General features: G+C 47.6%; 1 protein-coding gene across 2 annotated transcripts in view; it reads right to left on the bottom strand.

The window, feature by feature from the left end:
* Window positions 1–9,719, bottom strand: part of PRICKLE2 (prickle planar cell polarity protein 2) — a 338,378-nt gene extending 328,659 nt beyond the window's left edge. For both annotated transcript variants that reach the window (XR_011075654.1, XM_068557619.1), the window contains exons 1-2: window positions 9,630–9,719; window positions 8,778–8,863 (exon numbers count right to left, since the gene is read on the bottom strand). Coding sequence is in view for 1 of the 2 variants with exons in the window: in XM_068557619.1 (XP_068413720.1) it covers window positions 8,778–8,863; window positions 9,630–9,671 (128 nt within the window). In the remaining variant the exon portion in view is untranslated. The remainder of the gene's footprint in view (window positions 1–8,777; window positions 8,864–9,629) is intronic.
* Window positions 9,720–13,099: the final 3,380 nt, after the last annotated feature.

Below are 13,099 nucleotides of genomic sequence, written 5' to 3'. Positions count from 1 at the left end.
CATAATTTTTTCATTATTCCAGAGAAAACCTTAAATCTGAATTTTTACCCAAAATATCACAGGTTGGCAACTAATCAAAATTTTAAATCCTGTACAATGTCAACAAAATGTAGGTACAGTCCAGATCTTATCTCAGGAGTTTCCAGGGTATGATCTTGGGTTCAAATATTGTATAAATATCCTTGTTTCTCATGGCTTAGAAAAGGAAGCTTCTGCTTAAGGACTGGTGACTGTGTAAATGGAAGTGTTTAGCATGGCACACTAGGCGCCACAAAAATTCATACCTATTAAGCAGGCTTGGGTAAAATGAATTAATTATTGCCTTGAGGATGTGCGGTTTTCACCTTGGACATGAGTTTTCATGGGTGCCAGGCACAAAAAAGCCCCTTTTTATATACTGACCCCAAGGGCAGCGTCTAACTGTCGTCTTCCTGTTATAGGTTGCAAATTGTTTTTACAAACATCATATGCATATTTCACTTAAGCAAAGAGACTGTGAGGGTATAAGGTCCAATTCTTCTAAACTCCATTTCATCTAAAGTGTACCTGTCCCCAGGTGTGTCTGTGATGATCCATATAAATCTGCTATTCCATCAAGAAGTCTCATTCCTTTAGACCCTAAATCCTCACATCAGGAGGGACTCGACTCTATCTCTTCTGAGTTAAGGCTCTAAGACAAGAATCATCACCCCCATTTTTAGCAAATGAAGGGCTGTGCCTCATGGTGGGGAAGTGACTTGTTCTCTGTCACATAACCTGCAATGTCAGGGCCGTGAACCCACGTGTTCTTGCTCCTTATCTAATTCTGTTTCCATTAACCCTTCTTCCAACCACAAACGTATATGGAGCCCACATGACGCATCATGCCCAATGAGGCACAATGCACACATTATCCCATTTAACTCTCACAATAACCACGTAAGATAACCTCATGGTAATAAGTAATATTATTCCCACATTGCAGATGAGAAAACCAAGATAGATTTTCAGGCGAGAAAACCAAGGAAGGCTCAGAAAGGTTAAGTCACTTTCCTAAGGATACTCAGCCTGTAAGAGACAGAACCAAGACCACAGTTCCAGCAAAGTATCTTCAACGCCTGTCCCTTTAACCACACAGCTAGAACGCTCCCCCAGCAGCCCTTACAAGCTTCATAGAAATTTTTATGACACTGCCTAGAAATACACATTTCTTCCCAGAGTTCAACCCCCATGGCTCTCTCATATACAATGCAGGTAGAATCCTTTTGATTTCAAAATGCTCAATGACCTAGGAATCATTCCCTTTAGGGAATGCTCCCTCAGTTCACAGGAAATTCCCTCTGGGATACTCATTAATCGCAGAGTTAAAGGAGAATCTTCCAGCTTTTTGAGACCACAAAATAACAAATTCATTAGATTCCCCTCATCCCACCAACCTTAAACAACAGAAGCATAAGGATGAATGACAACCTTGCAACAGAATGTGGATATCACTTTGGGAATTAAAGACAAATAAAATGTGTTTTGAAAAAAAAGACGACTGACATCAGTGCTCTGTGTCTTCTCACTATTCCATCAGGTACAAATTGTCACTCAGGGTGATTAAACAAGGATTAATTGCCAGGTTGCTCCACAAGCTGAGATGTTTCAAAGTTTCAGCCCAAAGAAAACACACAAATACACTCCAATTTTTTAAGGAATGGGGGTGGAACTTGGCAACATCTCTTTGGAGGACAATTTGACAAGAGCTCCACATCAGCGTGTCATAGCATAAGAAAAGCTATTGTCATATGGTGTATAATGAGGAACAAGGGAAAACAGCCAAAGCAGCCATGAATCAAAACTATTTAATTCAATGATAACCCATATACTGGATTCTAAAAACTAATAAATATATTAGATCTTTATGTCCTTTATACAATGACATATAAAGATGTCCAAAAAGCATTTCCAAGTATGAAGAAAGTAAGCTATAAAAGACCATATGTGGGGCTTCCCTGGTGGCGCAGTGGTTGAGAATCTGCCTGCCGATGCAGGGGACACGGGTTCGGGGAAGCCCTGGTCGGGGAAGATCCCACATGCCGCGGAGCAACTAGGCCCGTGAGCCACAACTACTGAGCCTGCGCGTCTGGAGCCTGTGCTCCGCAACAAGAGAGGCCGCGATAGTGAGAGGCCCGCGCACCGCGATGAGGAGTGGCCCCCGCTCGCCGCAACTGGAGAAAGCCCTCGCATAGAAACGAAGACCCAACACAGCCAAAAATAAATAAATAATAAATTTTTTTTAAAAAGACCATATGTGGAATGTGTATTTTCTATAAAATCTTGTTAATAAATAATTTGAATGAATCTGAAGAAATAAATCCCAAGCCATAAACAACATGTATCTCTAGCTGTGGAGGTGAGTAAACTGTTTCTGGACAGGGCCAGCTAGTAAATACTCTGTTTTGTGGACCATGAAGGCTGTCTCAACTACTCAATTCTGCTACTGTAAAAGCAGCCGTAGATGATGCTAAATGAATAGGCATGGCTGTGTTCCATTCAAACTTTATTTATGGACTTAAAATTTCGTGCCTTTTTTTTTTTTTTTTTTTTTTTTTTAATTTTTGGCTGTGTTGGGTCTTCGTTGCTGTGTGCAGGCTTTCTCTAGTTGCCGGAGCAGGGGCTGCTCTTCGTTGCAGTGCGCGGGCTTCTCCTTGCAGTGGCTTCTCTTGTTGCGGAGCACAGGTTCTAGAGGCGTGAGCTTCGGTAGTTGCAGCACGCAGGCTCAGCAGTTGTGGCGCACGGGCTTAGCTGCTCTGCAGCATGAGGGATCTTCCCGGACCAGGGCTTGAACCCGTGTCCCCTGCATTGGCAGGCGGATTCTTAACCACTGTGCCACCAGGGAAGCCCGTGATTTTTAAATCTTTCATAATAGCCACGTCTTATTTCAAAAATCAGAGATAATACAGATACTTTGGGATGAACATACATATTTCCTCAAAAGAAAAACCTCTATTTAGGTGCTTCAGCTTCTACCAGGCGTATTATCAAATGCTAATGACATAAGGAAGGTGAGCTAACCAGCATTTCTTAGCTGCTAAGCATCTTTCCCTACCTAGAGGATTCCAAGAATTTCTTAGGTGCATGCACGTGGACACACACACGCACACACACCCCACCTCCTTTTTTTCCCCTTTTCTTGGCACACCAGTTGACTGAGACAGAGTGGTTTTTCCTACCCAAGCAAAAAAAATCAGTGGGAACCCATTTCTTAGCCAAATTACAACCACTAAAGGAAACCAGGCCGGCATCTCCCCAAATTACCACCCCAGTCGTCAATCAACACAATTACCAGGGCAACTAAGGAAAGATGCTTTTCAAGGCGCAGTCCTGGCTGACCCAGTGAGCGCTGCTTGGGGAACAGCCGCTCTGAGTCCAAGCATTCTGCCTGGAAAGGCGGCCGTTGTCCCCAGACTAACCACTCTGCATAATTAAAATGACTTCACAAGGCTACCATTGCTCTGGGCTTTCCATATCAGCCGCTCATCAAAGTGCAACTCTGGGAGGCTTGTTCTGAAAGCCAGCCTTTTAATGCAAGAGTCAAATCTACATTTATCAGCAAAGCTGAAACGTTAACGGGATTACAAGGAGCTTAGAATCTACCGGCGGTTCATTGATCTGGTCTTGCCAGCCTCATCTCCACATGCCCTTTAGAAATGGCTTTAGTCCGTTCCCTGGTTCTTTGGTTGCTTTTGATATTAGCACCATTCTCATCCAGGTTGGAGGGGATGTTTCCTTTAGCTCTGAACCTCCCCAAAGGTTCTCAGATTCCTTTCTTCTAAAACTAAGAGAAGCTACTTGCATATTCCCCTACTAGTGGTACAGACCCGGAGTCGGCAAACATTTCCTGTAAATGGACAGAGAGTAAATGTTTTTGGTTTTGTAATCTGTACATTATCTGTTTCAAGTACTCAACTCTACTGCTGTAGGTCAAAAACAGCCACGAACAATATGTAAATAAGTGGGAGTGACTTTGTTCAGATCACAATTTATGGGCACTAAAATTTGAACTTCATAGACTGCATATGTCATGAAGTATTATTCTTCTTTTGATTTTTTTTCCAACCATTAAAAAATGTTAAAACCATGCATGGCTTATGAATCATACAAAACAGGTGAAGGGTCTGATTTGGCCAGCAGGACCTAGTCTGCCAACTCCTATTCAAAGTATGTCCCTGCACCAGAAGCATCCGCATCACCTGGGAGCTTGTTAAAAAAGGCAGCATCTTAGTCCTCTGCCCTCAAGCCTGTTGAATCAGAATCTGCAGTTGAACGAGATCCCCTGGTGATGCATATGCCAGCCAAGTTTGAGAATTTCTGGTCCAGAACACAGAATTGTGAAGTCAGACAGGGTTGGAAGTCAGACAGCCCCACTGACTAAGGGGCTGCAGAACCTTAGGCAAGTTATTTAACCTGAGACTCACTTTCCTTAACTATCAGAAGGGGTGTAAATAATTGCACCAACTCCAGGGACTGTTGCAAGTGAAAGATTGGAAGGATGTAAGACACTCACCTGGCATTGTCAACGCTTTAAAAATGGCAGCTAATATGACAGAAGATATTACTATTTTTTTTAATATGATTTTTGGAGAGATGAGCATACTCATTTAGGGTTCACAATTTCCAATCACTTCCAGGACCTGACAGGTCACCTAAGTGTTTGAAGAGACCCCGAATGCGACTGGAATGTTGGTGACTAGGGTGAGTCAAGGTCACACCCATCTAAAGGGAGACCTCTTGTGTGCTGCCACTTACTGCCACATAGGAAAGTCGGCCCCACGTTACCACATCTTTGGAATCTTCAAGAGAAGCTGGAAACCTGGATTTTAATGTTAGAAAAAGTCCCTCATTTAATGCACTGTGCAGACCAAACAAAACCCATCCACAGGCTGGATAGTGAGCAGAGGGCCTCTAGTCTGTGACCTCTGCCTTAGAATAGAGAAGTCACAAGAGGCAGGGAGTCACAGGGAAACCAGCCTGGGTTTTAGAGCCAAATCCTAGCTTCATTCTCAGTAGCCAGGAGACCTTGGGCCACTGTTTGAACAACTGTGAGCTTCAGTTTCTCATCAGGAAAATCGCCACCTCTGCCTCATAGGTTTTGGTGAGGATGCAACAGAAATGTACGTATCAATAAAAAGGTGGGGAGACAGCTCTGGACAGAGTAAGTACACAGCCTTGTCACTGCTGATGCTGCTTTGGTATCATTATTATCATCTTTATTCCTCAGTGCCTAGGCATTCAAAGGGCAAATCGTCACTGTAAAAATGGCTATTTCCCCCTCCCTGCTCAAACTGGGTACAAACAAGCAAGTCCAATTAACCCCCACTCAGAAAGCTGTCTCGTGGCAGAGTACACAAAGTGCCTAGTTATTAATGATTTTCTTCTGGCCACACTCCACAAAGATGCCTTAATCTTCCTCTTAATGAGAATTCCCTCAGCAGCCTGGCCACTGCGGGATTTGTCCTGGGCTGCCTTGAGGGGCTGCTTTTTTGGGGCCAGGTCACCTGTAGGGAGCAGTGCCCATCTTTGCTCCCCAGCTGCCCTACATCAGGTGGAGGAGAGCGCTTTGGCTGACGATTATGAGCCCTCTCCAACACATGGAAACTCCTGTGGGTTTTGGTTTTTTGTGTGTGTTTTTGTTTTTTAGAAATCCTAAAAATCCCCACATTTGCCACCTAAAGGTGTGGGTGACAATATAAATGGGGAAGGAGAATGAGCCCTCAGGAAAATCTCCATAAAAGATAACAGCCCTCCACAGAACCTTAGGCATCTTTGGTCACACACAGAAGCCCCGGAGGGCAGAGAGCCAGCTGGCTGAAGCAGTGCCAGGTGTTGTAACTCAGCTTTCCTCAATCTTTGCCCTGCACATGAATCAGCTGGGGATCTTGTTAAGGCCTAAAGTCAGATTCAGCAAGTCCAAGGTAGGGCCTGAGACTTCACATTTCTAACAGGCTCCCATGAGCCGGTGATTCTGCTGGTTCCTGCCTCAGGTTTGAGTCAACAGGACCCTCCTCCCTTGCTTCATCTAAGGCGCTGTGCAAATGCCACCTCCTCAGAGAGTCCTCTCTGGACCACCTTATCTAAATTGTAATTATTTGTTGAATGAGGGCAGGAATCCTGTCTATTTTGTTCTTTGCCGTATCCCCGGCACAGCGCAGCACCTGGCACAAGCAGACCCTCGAATATTTGTTCAGTGGAGAGATCCCAGCGTGACGGCTGAGGAAAATGCAACTCAGGGAGCCTGAGTCTTTCGCCCAAGGTCACACAGCTTGGCAAAACCAGAGCAAGACCACACAGCCCTGCTCCCTCTGGACTTCAAAGCCCCAGCTCTCTCCAGCACACCAGAAAGGGAAGCAAAGTTTGTTTACAACCCGCTTCCTCCCAAGAACTTCAGTACCTTCGTGCTGCAGGCAGGAACACAATTCCGTTCTGCTTTTAGGAGCTGCCTGCTGTGTGGACAATGGTTTGGAGGGGGAGCATGTGGAAGCAGAGAGACAAGCTGACACCCACGAGCGGTACTATTTAGGGTGCCTTGGTGCTTGGGGGCAAGGGAAATTCACTCTCCTTGAAACAGACCAAAGGGAGCCTTTCAGCCTGTGCCAGGCTAGCCTTCCCTCCTATCCGGATACAACTGTCTCTCCCAGGGGCTCAGAGTGCCCCCCCACCCCAGTCAGAGGAGTGCAAACGGAGCATACTGTGGATTTCAAACTGCCGAAAAGAATATTGTGCCGTAACCCAGAAATGGTTGTCCCCCTTCTCTAAAAGGTCACCCAAAAGCATGCCCGTGAGGGAAAAGGAGGGGGCAAAAAGCAAGGATCTGCTTCCTTTCCAGCAATGGGTGGAAACACCATAAAAACCGCATTCATGGAGGCTTTTCTGCTGCTAGTGAAGAAACTGCTTCTGCATGAAAACCCATCTCAGCCTCATGAAAGGCTCTTTCCGAAAGAAAGGCTCCATAATGGGCTGAAAATCAAACGCTCGTTTTCCCCTCACAAAACCAGCTGGGTTAAAACGGCTTAAGGGTCTCTAAGAAGCTGTGGTCATGACAGTCTAAAGTGACCGGGACACCCAGCAGCCTCAAGCGAGCTAGTTATGGTTCCTGCAGGGCAACAGCTGAGAGGAAGCTAAAAATAATTGACAAAAGTAGCTAATGTTTATTGTGTGCCTGGTATGGAGCAAACCATGTGTTTTCAATATCTCATTTCATCCCTACAATAAAGCTGAGATGGTTAAGTACCATAACTATTCCCACTTAACGGAATGGGGAAACTGAGAACTAGGGAGAGTGACGGGCTGCAGGTCAGAGGTCACAGAGACCGAAAGGAGGGGAGCCTGGGTACACAACCACACTGTACCATTGCCCCATAGGCCTCTGGTCAGAAGTTGACCCAAAGGCTCCAGAGTAGGGGAGGAGCCGGAAATCACTCTCCTGTTCATCACTCTGCCTTTCCCACCCCCATTAGAGCACAAGATGGATCAAACAGGATCCAACAGCAGCACCGTCACTCAGGATTTGGTTGAAAAAAATGACGCTTCTGCACCTATTCCCATGTATCGCCACTTTCACATTGGGGACACTCCAGGGGCCAGTCCAGAGCACACCTATTTGGGCTACAACATCGGCAAGACTGATGGACGCCTATGTCTGCACATTATATATTTATAAGGTCGCCCGGCCTTGCCTCTGCCACAGAAGTTATTAAATACTAGGGAGCCATAAGGGCTGCACTCAGTGTCCTGAAACAAAGGCAAAGAGGCTGCCAGACCCATCAGAGGCAGGAACAAAAGCATTTAATTTCTGGAGGAGCCGGTTGGGAGTTCCCTTATAACTGGGTGCCCAGCACACATGACCAATTGGGAGAAAGGAGAGAAGCACACACAGAGGGGAAAAAAACCCAAACCAAACCAAACCAAACCAAATCAAAGCAGGCCTTTCTCCCCAGTATCCAGAAACAGCATTCTTCAAAGGGACATGGGGGGTGGGGGGGAGGAAGACGCATTAAGCATGGAGAGAACGGGTTACAATGTTGCAGAATTTTCTCCTGCAACTGCTTTTGCCTTCTCATGAAGTTGCCAAGAAGGATCCATCTCTTCTCTTTATATCACCAAACAGAGGGCCTGGAAGCCTGCACCCTAACTTTTCCCAGCCAGAGCTCCAGCAGCCAGATGTACTGGGAGGGCACCCAGATCCCTTGTCCCCCAAACATAATCATTCCAATCCAGGCTGGGGCTGCCTGGAAGTCAACATTCACGGCACATTAATAAGAAACATCTGGCCACCGAAGAGGGTTGACACAGCACAGGCAGGCAGTGGTGGATTTGTGGTTGGGACCCAGATTTACAGAGGCTGAATTAAAAACACAATTGGAAAACACCAGCTAGTCCCAAGAATCCTACACATGCTGTACTGCGGCATTTGGAAAAACTGTCGTGCCTAAGTTGAATCGCTTGGGACAGAGTGACTTAGATACACAGAGGGTGGGTGCAAGAGACCCAAAACTCTCACATCAGGGAAATGCAGCCTGAGCCCGGCTCTCCTGCATTCTCAGTGTCTGGTCACCACTTCCACCTTCAATATTTGTAGCAGACGTAGTCCCACTCTTAAAAGAACAGCCTTTGCATTCTTTCCATGTGACTTACGCGTGAATTTAAAAGGCGAAAAATGTTCTTGTGTGCATACATACACATATATGGCATGTATGTATAGGTTTCCCCCCTGCAGTGGTGTGTCTTTAGGAATCCCATGTAAGGGGTCCTACCTCCATTTATGCAAGGCGAACCCTGGGCACTGGTCACCACAGGCGTTACATGGCTGGCCTCTCTCGATCCGCCCCAGTCCGGTCAACTTCAAAACAAAAAGACAACAAAAGCATGTTTCCGCCACCGGGGCTCCCTCCAAAGCCCCACTGTGCCCCAGGCGGGACGGCCTGCCTCTCCCACCCCACCTCCTCTGATTTGACTCCGAAGCTCCTCTCGGAGGTAGGGGATTTGGGGTGGGGCGCTGCCGGTGCCCCTGGGGTGGTCTCTCGCCTGGGGAAGTCTAGGCGGGCTGTCTCTGGCGTGGGCACTAAGCCACCAAGAAATGGCCCTGACTGGGGCTTTGTCTCCCCCAGACACCTTGGTCACGGGTTTCTAAGAAACAAAAGCAAGACCTTTCTGCTCCCCGGAATCCCTAAGAAGCGACCACCGCGCGCTCGCCTTGGACCAGGCTGGGGCTTCCGGGAAGGGGGCAGCACAGGACACCCCCAAAAACAGCCCCAAAGTGAAGTCCGCGGCCAGAGCTCCAAGAAACTGGAAGCTGGAGCTTGGGTGCTGGGAATGCGACCTGCCTTAGGGGAAGGGGCAAAGGAGGGGGCTTCCCGGGACGCCCCCGGACCGTGACATTCAGGGTCACGGTTCCCGGTCTGGCTCTCCTCGAGACTCGGGACCCGGACTTAACCCCTTCTGCCCCTACGAGCGCTCCCGTGCGCCCGGGCCACACCCCCGCCCGCGGGGCCGGCTTACCTGGGGCCACAGGTGCGCGGCCGCCGGGCGGAAGGAGTCTGGGCAGGGGCGCTCGCGGAGGGCCGGGGTACCGGGGGATTGGCCCCGCTCGGGCGGGGCACACTCACCGAGCGGCTGGAGAGCCTTTTCCGGGAGCTCCGGCTGAACATGGCCGGGCGCCTCCTGCAAGCAGCGCCGTCCGTCGGTCCGTCCGCACCACGGCCGCGAGGGCGGGTCGGCTGGGCGGACACCTTCGGCGGGCACCTTCGGCGGCCGGTGGGCTGTCTCCGCCTCGCAGCCCCAGGCTGGCTCCGGAGCACACGCCTCCCCCTCCTCCCTCGCCTGTGCCTCTCGCCCTCCCGCCCGCAGGTCCCTCCCTCTCTCCCGGCATCCCCCCGCCCTCCCCGGGCTCGCCCCGCGGTCCACGGGCCCTTCCCGTCCCTCCCCGGGGGGCGCCCAGCTGTGCCTAGTTTCTCCCTTTCCCTGCTTCCCGGCCGGCCCACGGGGGCTTACTCCCTTCCCTCACCTGGGCCCGCCCCCGAAGTCTCGTCCCTCACCCTCGCCGCGGAAGTTAGGGGCAGGGACCACTTCAAGGCCCTTGCTGCTGTAGCTGGGATAGGGGGTGGAGGTGGAGGGTTGGGCGTGGAGATTTTTTTTTTTAATTAAAATATAATTCTCCTACAGTAAAAATCACCCATTTTAGTGCACAGTTCTGCCAGTTTTGACTAATTCATACAGACCTGTAACCAGCAGCACCATCAAGGTACCGAAGTCCCATCACCACCAAAGTGGACTCTTAAAAGTCTGCACCATGCGTGGAATCTATTTAGTATTTCCTAAGTGTTGGTGAATGAGGAGGAGGATGAAAAATGGCCCTGTATCTACTTCTGCAGGAGATGCTCATTAAGTAATCACTGACGGCAAGCTTTGAATCCCCCGTGACCACGTGCCCATTCTTTTTCCACCACTTGCTAGCTAGTGATCTTCCCAAATTAACTGACTTCTTTTTGCTTCTGCCTCCTTATCAATACCACTTTTAAAAGATATAACAAGAGTCCTAACCTCACAGCATTGTTGAGAAAGATGAGTTGGGACACCTAATAGTTGTTATACATGTTATAACAGGCACAAACTAAGGGCTCATTAAAATCAGCTGTCAAAAAAAAAAATTGCAAGTCATGGTGTCCACTTAACGTTGATGTTTCAGCTCAAATACCACCTCCCCTGAGAGAACTTTCCTGATCCCCTATTGTAACATCTCTCACACATGCACTCCCTCATATGGCATGTAGCATACATTGAAGTGATCTTGTTTACTTATTTGTCAAAAGAAGACATTCTTGTCTGTGTCAAAAAGATAATTCTCCCAGTTTAGTGTTTTTCCAGATGAGACACTGAACTTGAGTGAAGAAAAGCAGCTTGCCTGGGGTAATGCAGCAAATTAGTGGCAAGGCCAGTCTACCTATACCCCAAATCCAAAACAAGAGGATGACACAGCTTCGATACCGCCCCCCCCCGCCCCCCGCAGTGTGAGTATGTATTAGTTGATGACCTTCAGTGCCCCAAGGGCAAGGTTTGGTTTGAGTTCAACTTTGGTGAAGGGAGTGAGGTCTTGGCCTCAGGAGCAAAATTTACAGGGGTGCCCACAAACTCAGTAATCAAGATTTTTAGGCAATAAATTAAAGAATCAAAATGAACGCAAAAAAAGTCCATGATGAACAGAATATCGTTTTAAAGATAAGATCCTATCCTACACGTACACATCTCTGCCTAACTCACCTCACCCTAATCCTAGCCCTGGGAAAAATGCTCCAAAACTCAGTCACCTAAAGGGTAGATTCCCCTATATTGCATTTTTCCATTTACCCACCGCCCGCCGTCACCAGCGGAGGGTATGCTTGCAGACGGTAAACGCCATGGCCCATTCATCTCTCCATTTGCCCAGGCCTAGCGCAGGGTCTGGCTCATTGCAAACGCTCCACGTTTGTTCAATGACTAAATAGAAGGCAGTAGCTTTGGCAGGGCTGGGGGGCAGGGAGTGTTAGCAATTCAAACCCCAGTCATAATCAGTACCAGCCCAGGATGCTCACCTGGTCTTCTCAGCAGGGCTACCATACAGCCAGCTCTGCACCACACTGCACATGGCCTTGTAACTGGCAGGAACAGGTTGGGAGGGCAGTGTTCACAATGCAGTTATTGCCTATTTGTATGTTAATTATAAAGATGTTTAGCAAAGGTCAGTAACAAAACCGGTGCATTACAAGTTGCTAACAGATGGAGGGAATGATCTCCATAGAGAGGAAGCAGCACCTTTTTCAAATTCCCTGGAAGGAAACACAAGGGCCAGTGGCAGTAACCCTGCCCACATCTTGCTCCTGGGTAGACGTGGGTGGTAAAAGAGGCAACAGTAGTAATGCCCTGGGGAACATGGTTTGAGTGTTTCTAGACCTTAACTTTTGTTACTTGATCAAAGAGGAGACAAGATATAAGTGGTCTCCACATTTGTCTGAACAAGCCACATGCACAAGTCCCAATCCCACCTCACAAAGGGGGCGACAAGAGTGTGTCCCCTACCACCTGCCATAAAAGCATCTCCTCAGGGACGAGTGCCCCTGGGTCCATCTCTTCAGAGCAGGAGACAGTTTTCCCTGAACTTATTTACACCTGAGGCTCACTTATGAGCGGCAGAATCTTACCTATCTATTCAACAACCACTTTATCTTGCTTAGGGAGATAAAGCTTAGTAACCCAGGAAGGAAAATGTATTCTCACTGTCAGCTATAGGGGAACAGTAGACCCATTTTATTTTGCTTTATCACTGCATCTGCCCCTCACAGACATCTTTGATGTATGTTTCTTCCTCATCTCTCAAGGCAATACAACTACTAATGGAACTTGAAGAAATCCTCATCCACAGCTATTGACATGGGCAGATGCTTCTGCTATAATATGAAGCAGAAAAACAAAACCAGTATAAGCTGTGGGCTTTAACTAGTGTTAAAACGCATGCGTCAAGAAACTGGAAAGAAACACATAAAACCTTAAAATGGATTGACGGTGAAGTAAGTTTTTCTTTTTGCCTTTTAAATGTATTTCCTAAAATATATATTCATTTTATAGTCAGAAATGTAAACTTATTTATCTAGATTGAGAATTGTGCCCTTGTTGCCTGAAATATTCTAACATCAAATCTGGATCAGGTGTAGCAAGGAGCTGTTTATCTCCCCTCCCCTTGGCCTATATGCGCTTGTCTTCTGTATTTTGGCCTTTACATTTTTTTCTTATCCAGGTCTGTGACTGTTAAGCCAGGTGAAGCCTCCGATGCCCTGTTCCTACATAGCTGCAGCAAACCTTAGGGATCTATCCACACAGTACTTTCTAAGGAAGAAGAACACAGCATCTCAGCACGGCCTCACCCAGGTGCATATTTCTATCAGGTACTTACTAGAAACAATTCTGAGTATTGCAACAGGGCTAAAATCTCCCTGAACAACAGCCAACACTTAGACGCTCCATCAAAGCATCCTCCTAATCAGAAGTCTACAAATAGTATTTTGAAAAAGACTGTGTAAAGTCACGTGTGGTGAGGGAGTGGATG

Source organism: Eschrichtius robustus, chromosome 12, assembly GCF_028021215.1.
Source record: "Eschrichtius robustus isolate mEscRob2 chromosome 12, mEscRob2.pri, whole genome shotgun sequence".
Lineage (NCBI taxonomy): Eukaryota > Metazoa > Chordata > Mammalia > Artiodactyla > Eschrichtiidae > Eschrichtius > Eschrichtius robustus.
The sequence above is the reverse complement of the archived record's forward strand: the minus strand, read 5'-3'. Positions and strand labels throughout refer to the sequence as shown.